General features: G+C 46.0%; 1 protein-coding gene across 2 annotated transcripts in view; it reads right to left on the bottom strand.

Annotated features, from left to right (window-relative positions):
* PAN3 (Poly(A) specific ribonuclease subunit PAN3) overlaps window positions 1-16,164 on the bottom strand; it is a 57,399-nt gene that overhangs the window by 14,228 nt on the left and 27,007 nt on the right. For both annotated transcript variants that reach the window (XM_050182609.3, XM_050182610.3), the window contains exons 9-12: window positions 12,849-12,965; window positions 12,614-12,769; window positions 3,720-3,964; window positions 2,295-2,434 (exon numbers count right to left, since the gene is read on the bottom strand). In XM_050182609.3, the coding sequence (XP_050038566.1) occupies window positions 2,295-2,434; window positions 3,720-3,964; window positions 12,614-12,769; window positions 12,849-12,965 (658 nt within the window). The remainder of the gene's footprint in view (window positions 1-2,294; window positions 2,435-3,719; window positions 3,965-12,613; window positions 12,770-12,848; window positions 12,966-16,164) is intronic.

The following is a 16,164-nucleotide window of genomic DNA, read 5'->3' as shown; positions in this document are numbered from 1 at the left end:
GCAAGATTTCGCGAGACTTGACACTGAACACAGAAGAACAGTAGTCCTCCAGCACACGCTGTCGCCTGTAGATGCTGATGCATCCAATGTCAAGCACGAAGCTGATAGCATCTTGTATCCCCGAAAGCAATCGACTGAGAATAATGCCCCCTTCGCACAAATCTACTTTTGGCGACGCCAAATTCGCACGCAATGCCTGTTGAGTGGTAACCAGCATTCTGATGCAGGGAGCGCGTATGCTCGGATGATCACTCAATCACGGCTGCGTGCGTTACAGCCTACGCTGCAGCGCCATCTCAAGCACCAGCAACAAGTCCACGTTGCTGGATTTCTTTGTGTTTGCTACACTTTCCTCACCAAGCCACAGATTATACACTGCACTAGACATGCAAACACATGTTGGTAGAGACATGCGGCTGTGTCATTCGAGACGAGCAATCAACAAACAAGATGGCGGCCGTGACAGGCTCCCGGTCCACCCGATCGCTTCGGCCACTTGGTTGTTTTTTGTAAACAAAGACAGTGGCACCATGAATGTGTAATGTGGTAGTATTTTATGCAATTGAAGTGCGAAGCAAAGGCATTTGAGCACTTCTTGGAGTCTGCTTGCCTTGTGCGATTAGGCAATATGTGGGGTAACGTTGTGGCGAATTTCGTTGATGCGGGGTTGCAGTTCAGCAACATTTCGTTTTCGAGAGATACGAAATACATTGAATCCTATGGGCATTCGCCGGTGATATGAAATTATTTCATTGTCATCAGAATTTCACTGTTGCAGAATTTCATTATGGGTGTTTCAGCTGTAGCAGGAGAATATCTCTACTGACCAACCAAATTTTATATTTACTTCATTACATCAAGGTTCAACCGTGCTTGAATGCACTTGTAACAGACTGTTGTTCACCAGGAAAATAAAGTTTATTCTACACAGGCCCAATGACTGCTGAAAATAGGTATTGCATTTTATTGCTGAAGTAATGCTACTATTTAGGCAACATTACTTATAATTTAGCTAGACTACTACAGTGAGTTCTATATAACCCTTCTGGCTTTGTTTCCAGCTCAAGTATTTTAGAGGTTAAAGAACAAACAGTATCAAATGTGGCTAAGACAAAACATATTTTACCAAAACTGTCCATAAATCTACTTCTTGATAAATAGTAAAAGAAATAATATGCTCCTAGACTGCATCAGTTATTAACCCATTTGCTTCGAACCATTCGGCGCTCAGCCATGACTGGTGTTCCGCAGCACATTTTCCTGCTTCGTTGAGCGTGTTCCACATTGTCAAGTAAACTGCTCTAAAATCTGCTACAGGCATTGCATTTACAAAATTGCTGATTTGCTTTGTTCACACAAGGCTTCTGCATTAGATGCAGTAAAAAAACAACTCGAAAGTGAGAATAAAATACTATGTTTGAAACACTCAGGAACGTGGAGTGCACTTTTGTGTTTTTTGCACTTGGAACGCCTCTTAGGCTTTTGAACTTCGTCCTCGAAAACTAAGCACAGCATCGAATGGTTCTGCTTCACAGTTTTCAGTGGTATGTGCTGAAAAAGACGAGCCCACCCGAAAGCCATCCCGTACAAGTTTTTTCAAGCATGGTGCTCTGGTTTTAACGGCTACAATTGAGCGGAATCTGGCAAACAGGAAGCTTTTCACTGTTTTACAAACAACTTCTGCTGAAAGTCTTGACAAATATGCCCATCTAATGTGCAAAGCTCAAAACAACTAGAAAATAGCCTGCAATATGCTGCCATCTATGAAAAACAGCCAGAAAAAGCTGTTCTTTGAGTTACCAACAGCTCACTGGCTGTGGAAGCGAATGGGTTAAGCTTATTTCAAGTTACATTGAAACATGAATGGCTTTTTCAGATTGCCATTATTGGCCCCTTGAGCATGCATATAAGATTGCATGCACTGCACTTGAAAGAAGGAGAAGCTTAGTCAGCTGCTGATACAGAATTCGATATAAGCAATGTTTAACACTGACATCATTCAGTTTTCCATATTAATTGGCTGTATAACAGGGCTGGGATAGTTTAATAATTCTAGTCCAATTTTTTTTTACTTCTCACACTTTGTTAGCATTCTGAGCAGCACCCCACCTACATTATTACAAGGATCAGCTGGTTGCGAGTGGTGAATTATAAAACAAATAAAACTGAGCGGGGAAAAAAGAATGCTACGCTATACTGACCTAGTTGGTTGGTTTTACAGTTCCAGCTGAAACAAGGTTTCTTCTCACCTAGCCTTGGTTAAGAAAAACAAATAAAATGAGGCAGTCACATACAAGATCAGGTTCCTGAGGTCAGTTGAGTAGTTGCGGGACACCAGATCCATCGACTGCTGCAAGTTTTCGCGCTGAATCGCCGCCATGGTGTTGCAGGCCAGAGCAAGTACCAACTTCCCCAAGGAAACCAAGTCTTCTTGCTGCGTGTTTCATTTTTACTTCGTTTACACAGATATAAAAGTGCAACATGAATATGATGTGTAAAATCTACATTCTGGGTGCAATCAACAAAGCAGTGGACACCTGGCACTTGGGCCCTATTTCCTGGCTATCGTGTTTAATGAGCTCAGAGGTCCTTGGGACTTTCTCGAAGTGGAAGCGGGACTACTACAGGGGAAAGCCAGAGGCCATGGAGGTGTCTGGATATAAATTAGTATTCCTGTCGCACACATTTTCAAAGACCTCAGAAACCAAGAAGTGACATCCACGAGCCCCATCGGCTCCCCTTCTGTAACGTACCACACTGGGAACCAGTGAAGCTCGCAGACATCAAATGGTTGCGTTTCAATGATGTTTAAAAGTGAACATAACAGAATTTTGCACTTATTAATGCTTCTTATTAATACTTATTAATAAGCAACAAGGTAGAATTTTTTTTTTGTCTGCAATGTTGAATAAAATACTTAGTGGTGCTGTTTGCTCAGTTTATCCAGACTTTCACTTTCAAATAGGCTGGGAAACCAATGCACATTTGTGCAGATACACCTCCAATGGGGAAGTGTGCAACCAGTGGACGAACACGGAAAGCAAGGATGCGAAGTGTTTCACTGAACAATGCGGACAACGAAATGCAATCTTGCTGTTAAAGTTCTGCAATAACAAAGCAGGGGTACGTACAATAATCTCTTAAAAATGTTAGATTAAAACCCCAGGTACAGAAGCCAGTGATTAGTAGGTTTGATGAACAAGAGCACATTTTAAATTGTGGGGCTTAATGCCCCAAAATTGCACAGTAGGTTACGAGGGGTGCAATATTAAAGGGCTCTGGATCAATATTGATCACTTCTTTTTCTTTAAACATGCACCTAAAACCGAAGTACACAAGCATTTTGATCCCTCTGAAATTCAGCCACCGTGGTAGGGCATCGAAACCATAACCCTGTGCTAAGCAGCAGAACACCATAGCCACCCAATCACTGCAATGAGTGCAAGAGTACACGAACGCACAGAACTGTAGCCAACTGTCGACAGTCCAGGGACAGTTTTAAAGAGGGGTAATGAGAGGGTGAGGGGAGACTGATGCGCCCCCCCCCCCCAACATTTCCTCCTGCCACCATAAAGTGTCAAGTTATGCAGTGCCCCCCTGCACCCCCAAGGAATATGGAGAATCATGCTCTGCCTCTCCAACAGAAAAATTCTGGTGCCACCTCTGTGGCTACCCCAGCCAAACCCCCCCTACCCACATAGTAGTTAGGCAAGAGGTACCTGATAGTGAGGCACAAGCGCCTTCGCACTGGGCACAGCTGAGTCAAATGTGAGCACGTCCATGATGCCACAGCAGTTGAGGCGCAGACGTGACTTGCCCATGACCAGAATTTTGGAAGGCTCAAAGGAACGGCACGCTAAGCCAGCTGCATGGATGGTACGCAGCACCGAGCTCAACTGGACCACAAAGGCCCAGATAAGGCTCTCAGGCAGCAGTCCGGCATGCTGGCGCAAGGAGCCCAGAGCTGCAGCGCAACACACACCAGCCAATGAAACACCGAAAAGAGGCACAACTGTTGTTGTTGTTCTTGTTTTATACATTTTAATATCCAAAGAAATGAATGCCTGTCAGGGTGACACATCACAATTGAGTAGCTTGTACTTGCAAAGCCAATACCACACTGAAGCCTTGCTCACGCAGGAAGATTTCTAGTCGGTGACAAAATTGGCGACAAGAAAATGAACGGCGTGCGACAGAAAAATGGCCTTATTGCACCGATTGGTCTATGCACAATTTTTGTTACGAAAAAAAAAAAAGAGAGAAAAGTGTTGTTTGTCGCAAGCCAATCAGAATGCACCATTGCAGGAGAACAGGGGAATAGAGGTGGAAGCTGCTCTCGCTAGTCAACATCCAGTCAGTCGTTTTGCAATATGGCACAGGCATATTCAGCCGCATCATTGTTTGCCGATATATTTGCTGGTGCTGAGTGAACTTATGGAATGCTTTGTGTGAAGAAAAGTCTGCACAGCAAGTGTAATGTGTGCATGGACGTTATGTGCATTAAATAGCTATGGACTAAGTGTGCGTGTGCGTTTGCAGTGCTCAAATCTGGCTTTCACTATGGATATGTAGTATTTTCTTTTTCTGTGCTGTCACATTAGAAAGTAAGAAAGTGGTTTATGCTGGGCTGTGTATATGTTGGCATGATGCAATGCAACTGATGAGCCCAACAGACGTTGTGTGCTACCACGTGTATACAGTAGAGTTCCGTTAAAATGCCAAAAAACACTACCGATTCATTCGGCACTATTTGCCCTATTTTAACATGCCCTTGAATCAAACACACACACACTTTCTATATGTCCACAGTAGAAAACCAAAGTAGAAACAACATTAAAGCATCTAAACAAGGTATAAATCTAATGCAGACCCAATGTTCTAGCAAAATAATGGGCAAGGGTCTAAGATGTTGCACCAATGGCAGCCGGTTTCCTTAAGTCAGCTTCACTTCAATACATTTTTATTATGTAGTAAAGCATAAAAACATCATGAGGGTGCTTTTGGTTTCATATCTGATCGCACCGCACAGGCAATTTTCAGCCCAATTTTCTCGGAAGAAAGGCACACATTAGAATTGAGTCAATACCGTAATCAGACATGACCTACAGTTATTACTTGAAATATTTGCAGGGCAGGCTGAAAATAAGGAGTTTGACAGGAGGAGACGTGTTTTCAATTAATTCATTGTCACCCAAGTTCAACTGAGACAGACGCTGTCACTAAAAAGGTCGTTATTGGGGTCACCATAGGTGTCAGATGCTTGCAAGCTACATGGTCAGGTTTGAATTATGCAGTGAAGGCCAATTTTAGGATCAAAATAATGAAAGTTTGGGCCCATAGCAGGGTGGGGTCTGGCACTTTTCGTCGAGATCGAATGAACCGATAAATCAAATTAACCGGAGTCCTATTGACGAAAGTCTACTTTAGTAGAGAGCAGCAGTAGTCATGCACATGCTGTAGCTGTAAGTGTAATTGACATGGTATTGTTGGCTAGCATATCGTCGTAGCTACAATGTGAGTGCGACTTTTGTGGAAGCTTGTCACCGTATCTACCCACATTATATAATGTCTGCATTTGTTATGTGCGCAGCGTATTTAGACCTTTTGCATACGCACATTCCAAACACTCTTGCACTAACCATGACTTCGGAACAAATTTGCAAGAAGTGATCTTGTGAGCTTCGGTGCATGCACAGCGTATCTACCGAGAGTTGGTAGGCGGCAATGAACATGTTGTCACGCGTGACGAGAGCTCTTATGTGATCATGTCCACTACGTCACCGATGAGATCCTGCCTGTGTGCGTGGAAGAAAGCTTCACAGTGTGAATGTGCGTTTTGCGCATATATATTCACAACTTCACTTTCAACTGCTGCCTTAGAGTAATAAAGCTGACTGTAATCATGATTGTCTTGATTTTTTGCAAAAAGTGATACACTAAATATTTCAATATCTGTGCCACTCTGCCAATAACTGCAAATAACTGCCACTCTGTACAGCTTACCAAAAAGCTGTAGTTTATTTCTTGAACTTTGGGGCAGGCTTGAGAAAGCATTGCAGGCATGTAAATGCGCCAAAGAGATAAGGACAAAAGAAAGGACAAGAGACAGGTCTTTTAGACATATTTACATTTAAATATGCATTTATGCATCTACGAGACACGGATGAAAGAAAGGACAAGAGACTTGTCTCTTAGGCGTATTTACACGCCTGTAATGCTGTGACGCGCAAGACCCGCGGCAAGCCAGCCCAAGACCCATGACGAGGAGCCGCGGTTCTCGGAGGCCAGACGCGGGATCGACGGTAGTTGACTGAGCGACGAACAGGTGGCGTGAGTGCGGGGAGGACAGCGGCGCGAGCGTGCGGGAGGAGAGTGGAAGAAAGGGGGAAAAACTCGGAGTGTGGTTGTGTGGTGCGGAAGGTTGGCGTGCCGGAAAATAAAGCGGTAGTTCGGGACCACGTGTGGCGTGTCGTCGATCGTGACAAGTGGGGGCTCGTCCGGGATCTACGTGAACATGGAGACAGTGGACGTTCCCGAACAATTGGTACAGCATCTGCTGGGGCAGACGAGCGGATCTACCATGGAACGCGAGCAAATCGCGGCAGCTGTCAGACAAAGACTGATGGCGGCCGAGGCAGTGCCTATGGGTTCTACGACAACGGCGGCGGCGGTTCAACCGGTGAGCGACTGCGCTCCGCGCTCCACAGGAGGTCAGCCAGGTCAGCCTCCAAGGTTTAAGGGGTTCAACGACCATCAGTCCCCCGAGGAATTTTTGGACCGGCTTGAAACGTTTTGTTTGGTCAGCGGTGTCGCAGCTGACAAGAGGCTTACGCACATTGTGCCTGCTGCGCTGGAAGGTAGCGCGAAGTTGTGGTGGCGATTCGTGAACTCGTTTGCGTCGTGGGAGGAGTTCACTGCGGCGTTTATTGCGGAATTCTCCTCCATTGACGCGAAGCGCCGCTTGAAACAAGAGCTGGAGCACCGGACGCAACATCCCCAAGAAAATTTAAAGGAATTTATTTATACCATCGCGGCCTACTACGACCGGATTGGCGGCGAAGTGCCCGAGTCGGAAAAGGTTGACCGCGTGCTGCGGCAGATGCACCCGCAACTCCAGGATCTGGTGGAGGGAAGACAGTTCGGCAGTCTCGCGGAGTTGGCGAAGGCCGCTGACGGTCTCATGGAGCGTTTCTGGAGGCGCATGCAGTACAAGCCACCACCACCCCCGACTGACCAAGTCGCGAGAGACTTGGCCTTCCAATCGACTATAAACGTGGCCGGCGTGCCGGGAACACAACCCGGAGGGTTGATCACAGCGGCTGCCGCGCCGTTCCAGTATCCGCCGGCGGCATCCCCCTGGCCGTTGCACCCCGCGGCGATACAGCCCTCCTACCACCGAGACCAATTGCACGGATTGGCCGCATTCGCCACAAGGACGCCACATCTCTCAACGCCGTCACAGCACCAAAGGTACCAGCCGCGTGACCAAAGAGAATTCAACTGCCATCGCTGCGGAGGCGTCGGTCACATGGCCCGCGAGTGCCCTACAGGTCGGCGTGGCGGCCCACCCCGCTGCTACCAATGCAACGGGATCGGACACATCCGCTCTCAGTGTACGGGAAACGGGGGACGGTAGGTGCTGCACCGGCAAGCACCTACGAGACTGCGCTGCAAGTAGCGGCCTTGGCCGGCAACAAGGAGCCTCTCCTGGAAGTGCAGATCGGGAGGACGACGTTCCAGGCCCTACTGGACACAGGCTCGAGTGTGAGCTTGCTTGGATTGCCGGCGGCAAGGGTAGCGGTCGAGGCGGGCGCCAAACCCAAGACACAGGAACAAGCACTCCGCCTGGCAACAGGTTGGTCTCAGTCGACGACTTCCCTCAAGTGCAAAATAAAGTGGGCCACAAGCAGCCGCAATCAACGCTTCCTGTGTGTGCCAGACTTGTGTCGGGACATTGTGCTGGGCAGAGATTTTTTAACAGCAACAGGCATCTCTTTACATGTATCGCTGGGTGGGTGGACGATTGGAACCGATCCACAGTGCATGGTGCCATTTGCTAAACGTGAAAAGGACCCAGCGACAGCACTTGCAATAGAAGATGGAGAGTCGTACCACTTGCACAGCCTCTTTGAAGAAGTGCTTGTAGTTCCAGGCATAGAGAACATGCATCAGGCTGGCACCAGGGAACTACACCCAAACATGAGTAAAGTTCTCGATGACTTTAACCATCTGTTTACTACAGTTGCGGGATGTACCACCCTGGCTCAGCACCTCATTGACACGGGGGACAGTGCGCCCGTGAGATGCAAGCTACGTCCAGTGAATGCGAAGAAGCAGAAGATCATTGAGGGCTGTGTGGATGACCTCCTACAACAGGGCCTTATAAGACGAAGCACCAGCCCATGGACTAGCGCCCCAGTGCTCGTTGCAAAGAAGTCTGGAGGCTACCGGCTCGCTGTGGACTACAGTCCGTTAAATGCACGCACCCGAGTACCTGCCTACCCAATGCCTCGAACTGACTGGCTGCTAGCGCAGTTGGGCCGAGCAATGTGGTTTTCCAGCTTTGATCTCTCCCAAGGGTTTTTCCAAATTCCTGTTTGCAAGGCTGACATAGCTAAAACGGCCTTCATTTGCCATCAAGGTACATTTGAATTTACGAGGATGCCCTTCGGGGTGGCAGGTGGTCCAGCAACTTTTCAAACCCTAATGGACCGGGTGCTGCAGGGAATCAATCACCACTTTGCTATGGCATTTTTAGATGATGTCCTTGTATACTCAGAGACACTGGAGAAACATGTTGAACATGTAAGGGAAGTGCTACAACGCATTGAGGGTGCTGGCCTTACGATTAATCCAGATAAAGTACAGGTCTGCCGTCAGTCCCTCAAGTTTTTAGGTCACATCATCTCCCCTGGGCAGTGCAGACCAGATGAGGACAAGGTGCGTGCAGTGCTGGATTACCCTAGACCCAGTACAGTTAAGCAGCTGCAAGCCTTCCTGGGACTTGCCGGCTACTATAGAAGCTTCATCCCTCACTTTTCACTGACGGCACATTCACTGACCAACCTTTTGAAGAAGAACGAGCCATGGCAGTGGGAGGAGTGCCAAGAACAGGCTTTCACTGCACTCAAGCAGGCCTTAGCTCAGGATGCTGTTATAAGCCTCCCAGATCTAAATCGACCCTTTGTGGTGGAGACAGATGCAAGTGGCATTGGCATTGCAGCTGTGCTGCTGCAGGCTGGCCCTGATGGTCTGCAGCCTGTTTCCTTCATTAGCAGAGTCCTTACAGCAGCCGAGAGCCATTATACTGTCCAGGAGTGGGAATGCCTGGCAGTAGTCTGGGCAGTGGACAAGTTCAGGGCATATCTTGAATTTACGGAGTTTGAAATACACTGTGACCACTCCTCCCTGGCATGGATGTTTCATACCGACCAAGCTTCACCCAGGGTCAAGCGTTGGGTTCTTCGGCTGCAGGGCTTCAACTGCCGAATCAAGCACAGACGAGGGCTGGCAAACATACCCGCTGATGCCTTGAGTAGAGCCCCTCTCCAGTGTGAAGACAACCCAAGTGACAACCTACATGAGACGCTGTTCCCCATTGCTGCTCCAGAACCTGAAGGCAAAATTACATTTGATGAAGTAGCTGTGGCCTCGGAGGTTGACTCTTCGCTGCTGAGTGACACAACACAGCTGGTACAAGAACAGGCTCGTGATGACCGCCTCTTAAAGCTGAAGGCAGTGGTCCAAGGGACTCAGCTCCCAAGTTCGGACCCTGATCATCGCCTCTTTCGTGATCTGGCCGAAACAACGGAACTGCAGCCAAGCGGATTGCTGGTTCAGCAAAGAGGCAACCACAAGGTAGCGTGGTTACCTAGTCACTTGCGGCAGCTGGCACTGAAGGTGGCCCACGACCATCCCACTGCAGGCCATGCTGGATTTTTCAAAACTCTGAGGCGTGTGGCTGCACGATTCGTCTGGCTGGGCATGCGAGCAGATATATCAAAGTATGTGCAGTGCTGTACTGTCTGTCAGCGCACAAAAGCTCGGCGCAAGAAACCAGAGGGCCTCATGAGCAGTCAGTGGGCAACATCACCCATGGAAGAGCTCAGTGTTGACATTATCGGGCCCTTGCCATCTACACCCCGGGGCCACAAATACTTGCTGGTAGTTATTGACAAATTTACGAAGTTCCCAGAGCTTTTCCCTCTACGAGCAGCAACAAGTGCGAAAATACTGGAGTGCATGGTGCAAGTCTTCTGCCGCCATGGCACACCTGTGGCCATCACCAGTGACAATGGCAAGCCCTTTGTTAGCACACTATGGCACAACCTCTTGAAACACTGGGGCATCAAAGATCGCCACACAGTGCCTTACCGGCCGGCTGGCCAAATGGTGGAGCGTCACAATGGCACAATTAAGCAGTGTCTACGGGCATACTGCTCCAACCACAAAGACTGGGACCGGCACATACCTGAGATCGCCCTTGCCATGCGTACTGCCGAGAGTGTTGTCACCGGATATACTCCAGCATTGTTGTGTTACGGCCGCGAGTTGCGCACCCCATGGGAACCTACAAGCGACAAGGAAGACACAGAGCCTCCAAAAGCAGCACACCATGCACTTGCTGCGGAACTCCAGCGGTGCCTTGGAGAGGCCCTCCAGTATGCTCGGTCACATCAGGCAGCTGCTTGGAAGGTGCAGAAATCCTGTTACGACCGTCATCGTCAGGCAACAACCATCAAAGAGGGTGACCTTGTGCTCCTGGATTCCCATACCTTGAGTGATGCGGCCAAGGGCGTTTCGGCGAAATTGGCACCGCGGCGAAGTGGACCTTATTGTGTAATCAAACGATTAGGTGACAATAACTTTGTTTTGAGCGATCCTGCTACAGGACGTCATCGAACTACTGCCCATGCTGATCAGTTGATGCTCTACCATGAGCCATGGCCCCTCCCTACCAGCACAGCTTCACGATTCGAGGGGGGGGAGAGTTGTGACGCGCAAGACCCGCGGCAAGCCAGCCCAAGACCCATGACGAGGAGCCGCGGTTCTCGGAGGCCAGGCGCGGGATCGACGGTAGTTGACTGAGCGACGAACAGGTGGCGTGAGTGCGGGGAGGACAGCGGCGCGAGCGTGCGGGAGGAGAGTGGAAGAAAGGGGGAAAAACTCGGAGTGTGGTTGTGTGGTGCGGAAGGTTGGCGTGCCGGAAAATAAAGCGGTAGTTCGGGACCACGTGTGGCGTGTCGTCGATCGTGACAATGCTGAACCAACTCACCCATCTAGCTGTGTTATGGGGCAGCATGGTTATGAAATTGAAATCTTATTTTTCAACCCATCTTGATGAAATTACGCATACTTGTTTACTTTTTCATTCTGATTTCAAGTATTATTTAGTTTCTTATGCAAATCAATTATTTCTCAATTGTTTTAGGCCTCATGAGAGGAAATGACAAAATAAATATATTTTTAATAAAATAAATAATTTTAATGCATGGGCCAATAGCCAAAAAGCTAAAGATGAAGTAATGCAAGAATTTAAAATAATAAGGTCAATATAAGTGCTATCATAATACACTGAAGTTCACAAGTATTGCTGAATGGGTGAATTGGTGCATCACATTCTTGTCTTGCTTTAGGGCAACTCAGTTTGAGTATGAAGGAAAAAGGACAGACAGGTGACAGGATGTCACCTTCTTCCTTCATACTCAAGTTGGGTAGCGCTAAAGCAAGACAAGAACACTGAAGTTCACTTCATGCAATGTGGGAACAATTTGGCAAGGAATAGAGCAAAATAATTAAATTTTCTATCCAGAACTTCAGAAGCACAGAAAGTTGAGCTAGTTGGTAGGGATTCATTGTGAGAAAAGGCAAGGCATGCAGACGCAGACACAAAAGAAGAGAACCAGACAACACAAACGGCAATGCTGTATTGTTAGCATTTGCGTTGTCTGGTTCTTTTCTTTTGTGTCAGTGTCTACACACCTTACCTTCTTTCACAACACAACTTTAGAACCTGCTTGCATTATACCACTTATCATACACATGTCTTTCTATCGCGAAACAACAAATTTTGATTCTGCCCGCTCTTGGTGCTGAGATATCAATGCTGGCAGATTGCAAGGAGTACAAAAATTTCATGGCAAGAAACATCGCAAAGGACCACTCAAGATAGTAGGTACATGGGTTTATGAAGTCTTCTTATTAGTACTTGACCAAAATATTGATCCATGACGAGAGGTACTTTAAATATTATTGCAAAAAGAGATTTCGAAAATGTCAGGCTTAAAAATTATTTTTAGCAATTTTCAACGTTAGGTACAGCAACATAGGCAAACCTCAGCATAACAAAGAAATGGCAAATTGTTGGACATGACGAGTAAATCTAAAATGCTTACCTCCGACATCAGCGGGTAAAGAATGTATGCTCATAACAAATATTGGATACAACAAATGCACTTTCTTGTCAGATGTGACTTTGTGATAACAATTAACAGAAGTACTCACAGATTTCGATTCAACAATAAAAAGCAGGCACTTCAACACGGAACAGAAAACGTTATCTATCCCATCCTCTCACGGCCATTTTTAGAACAGAAAACATGCACACACTCACCAGGCTTTCCATGAGAAAAAGGCCTCGTGAGCCCATTGGAAGGCTGGGGATAGACAGGGGGGCAAAAGCCATTCAGCGTCGGCATGGAAGGCTGGTTGAAGTACTGGCTCATCAGGGTGTCCGCACCAGCATGGTAGTCATAGACAAACACCATTGCTGCACAGCAAGGCACACCCCACTCTCACCGCCCTGCCGCCGACCACAAACGAGTGCTTCGCTAGCACCTTCAACTTACAGTGATCTCCAAATGCCTTAGTGGTGAAAACCTCCCGAAGGTGCACAAGATTGGAGTGCTGCAACTTCTTCCAAAGATCAACCACTGTCATGCACTTGGTGTTGCCGAGACGAAAGCCTGTGTCGGGCAAGGAGGACCAGTCAGATGGGCAAGCAATCAAGAGAAACTCTTCATATTGCAGCTGTTCTAAATCACCACAACTCACTGCACTTTTTACAACTACTATTACTGGTTGTTTGTTTGATGGAGTGTAAGTATCACAGGAACTGCCACAGTCATGGGAGATGCCACAGTCGGGGGCCTGCGAGTTAATTTTGACTACCTGGGTGTTCTTTAACATGCACTGAAAGCTCAGCATGTAAGCATTTGTGCATTCTTCCCTCGCTGATAAGCAGCCGCCACGGCTGAGAGTCAAACACGTGACTTCAGGCTCACACAACTATAAATGCGATATACCTTCCCATAAGAAATCAACTCATGACTAAGTAACTGGACAAGCTGATTCACGGCTTTATGAAAGAGTAACAGTACAGCAGACGAGACTAAAGAGACAGCAACTACACTGTTCCTTCTTAAACTACTTTTTTTTTTCTTTCCTGAATGAACCAAAGTTTGCTTGAAACATTAATATTGAAACTATGGGTGGGCGTACATTCGAAGTTTCGAATATGAATTGAATATTACACAGTAACTATTCATATATGAAAAAGAACTAGTCGGTATTTTTAAATACTTGAAACTAAATATTTCGCAAGAACCATCTGGCAAAGTCTTGTTACTGTTCTGTGTCAGCTAAACAAAGCCTTGAATACTATAAGAAGTGAAACAATAAAAGTTTTCAAAGGAATGCCGAAACAAAACAGATAATGAAAAAGTAGAGTTGAAGCGCAAGATTGACAAAGGAGACAGGGAACCAAACAGAGGCAAGAGCTATGTAAGGCTCGTTTTCGGATAATGTAAGTTTTGTTTTTGGTTTCCCGGAGGAAGCTGTCGTGGTTGCTTAGTGGCTATGGTGTTGGGCTGCTAAGCACAAGGTCACGGGATTGAATCCCAGCCACGGCGGCTGCATTTTGATGGGAGTGAAATGCGAAAACACCTATGGGCTTAGATTTAGGTGCACGCTAAAGAACCCCAGGTGGTACAAATTATTCCGGGGTCCTGTGCTATGGCCTGCCTCATAATCGGATTGTGGTTTTATCACGTAAAACCCCATAATTAAATTCAATGGTTTCACGGCAGAAGCTACACGAAACCTCTCGGGAGTTTTGCTTGTAGTCTGTCATTTACTGTTTTTAGCAACCTAGTGATGCAGCATTTTTATCTTTTATGGTACGACAAATAGTGTTTCCTTGCAACGAGCCCTCTCACATATGTCGACTGCACACAAGTCCTTCAGAAGCGTTTCTTTTTTTCCCACAACTTCCGATTTGTCTTTCAGCAGCCATTTATTTAGCATTTTTTTAAAGCTCCATTCCACAAACCAGCCATATTTTTTTTTCTTGGAAAGCTTATTTGCAACCAGCCTCTAAAGATGTCGAGAGGCTATCTGTGCATTCTTTCTTTTATGACAATTAGTGGACTTGAGTTCAAAAGTGATCCTTTGTTCCTGATAGAGAGTTGTCTTTTTTGCGCTAGTCAGCGCAGGTGCAGTAACCGACTAAACCGAAATAAATTTTCCTGCTATAAATACACATATGTGTCTGCATTTGCCTATTTGATATTCAATACTTGCTATCCATGTTCCATTTGTATTAGAAAAATTTGATTTGCCAACCTCTAATTGAAACCTCAATGATTCCAACATCAGGGAAAAAAAAAAATTGAGAAAGATCCAACTGGCGATTTCCATTTTATGGTAGTAAAATTATGTTTCTGCGACAGTTTTTTTTTTTTTATCACAACTCTAATTCATTGTGACCTTCTCACCCATTGACAAGTAAAAAATGCTTGTGCTGGTAGCATGGTTGTTGCCCCTTCTCATTTTCTACAATGCCACAAGGGTCAATTGACAGGTCACCTGGCCCTGTACGATATAAGCCTACAAAAGGAACACTGCACATAAATCCAACACAGAATCAGCTACTTTCCTGTTGTTGCTATAGAATGCAAAAATGCACTAAGCAATGCAAAACTTATGACTTTGCCACATCAAAAACTTATGACACACCACCGCTTCGACCATTGTCAAAAATATGCCCTTTGTAATGCAGGCTCTTTCACTATCGATCATGACGGCAGGTTTCTTTGGTGCTACCTGGCCCTTCTGAGGATTTCAATCCAGCGAGCAAGCCTGCCTACATCATCTCATTACCAGCGAAACCGAAAGTGAAGTTAACCTGGCACCGCCAATTCCAGCCACCGTTGACACCGTCACCTGGTCCCGCAGGGTGACTATCAGCGCAGGATTTTCGACGCAACTACAAAAGCCAGTGCAGTTGCAATTACAGTTGGGGCACGCCACTGCTTTGACCATGGTCACGAATACACCCTTTCCACTCTGAACTTTTTCATTCATGGCATCGGTTTCTGTATCAAATGGTGTGTGCGTTTTGTATCAATGCTTATGTTACCTCCTTCCTGTTGATGCTATCGGGAGACACTGAACTTAACCCCGGACCCACTCTTAAGAGGAAGCTTTAGCTCGGGCCCAACTCCGAAGCAGCCTATTCAAATACATGTAAAAACGCAAAAACGTTTTTCTGACATAACCCCTGGACCGATTTTAATGAAATTTGTTGCACTTGAGAGGGAAAGTGAAATTCTAGTGACTGTTGGTCGCAGAATTTCTATTTAGGTCCTGAATTTTGTTAAAAAGATTTTCAAGAATTCGAAAGTTTGAAAAGAATAGAAGCATGAAGTTTACAAATTCATAACTCTGCATCAAGAGCAGATATAGAGATTCTGTAAACGGCATCCATTCGACCATTGAAAGTGGACAAATTTCATATGTCATTTTATATCTTACGTGAATTTGTTACGTTGTTTACAAATGTTCTGCAAAAGCTGTATTTCCATATTACTAAATTTTTTTAGATCCATGTATAGCATATCAATTTTGTCCGCTTTAGATGTACTATTAGATGCAATTCAAAGAATTGTATTATCGTTTTTCGTTTTAGAGTTACAGAGTTGTAAACTTGATAGTTTCCTTTTTTGAAAATTTGCGATATTTGTCAAATTTTAATAAAATATTAAGGACCTAAATCAAAAATTCGAAACCAACAGTCACTAGATTTTAAGTTTTTCTTTTAAAAGCAACAAACCTCGTCAAATTTGGTGCAGTGGTTGCCGAGAAAAACGAATTCTCCTTTTACAT

This window comes from Dermacentor andersoni, chromosome 4, assembly GCF_023375885.2.
Source record: "Dermacentor andersoni chromosome 4, qqDerAnde1_hic_scaffold, whole genome shotgun sequence".
Classification (NCBI taxonomy): domain Eukaryota; kingdom Metazoa; phylum Arthropoda; class Arachnida; order Ixodida; family Ixodidae; genus Dermacentor; species Dermacentor andersoni.
The sequence above is the reverse complement of the archived record's forward strand: the minus strand, read 5'-3'. Positions and strand labels throughout refer to the sequence as shown.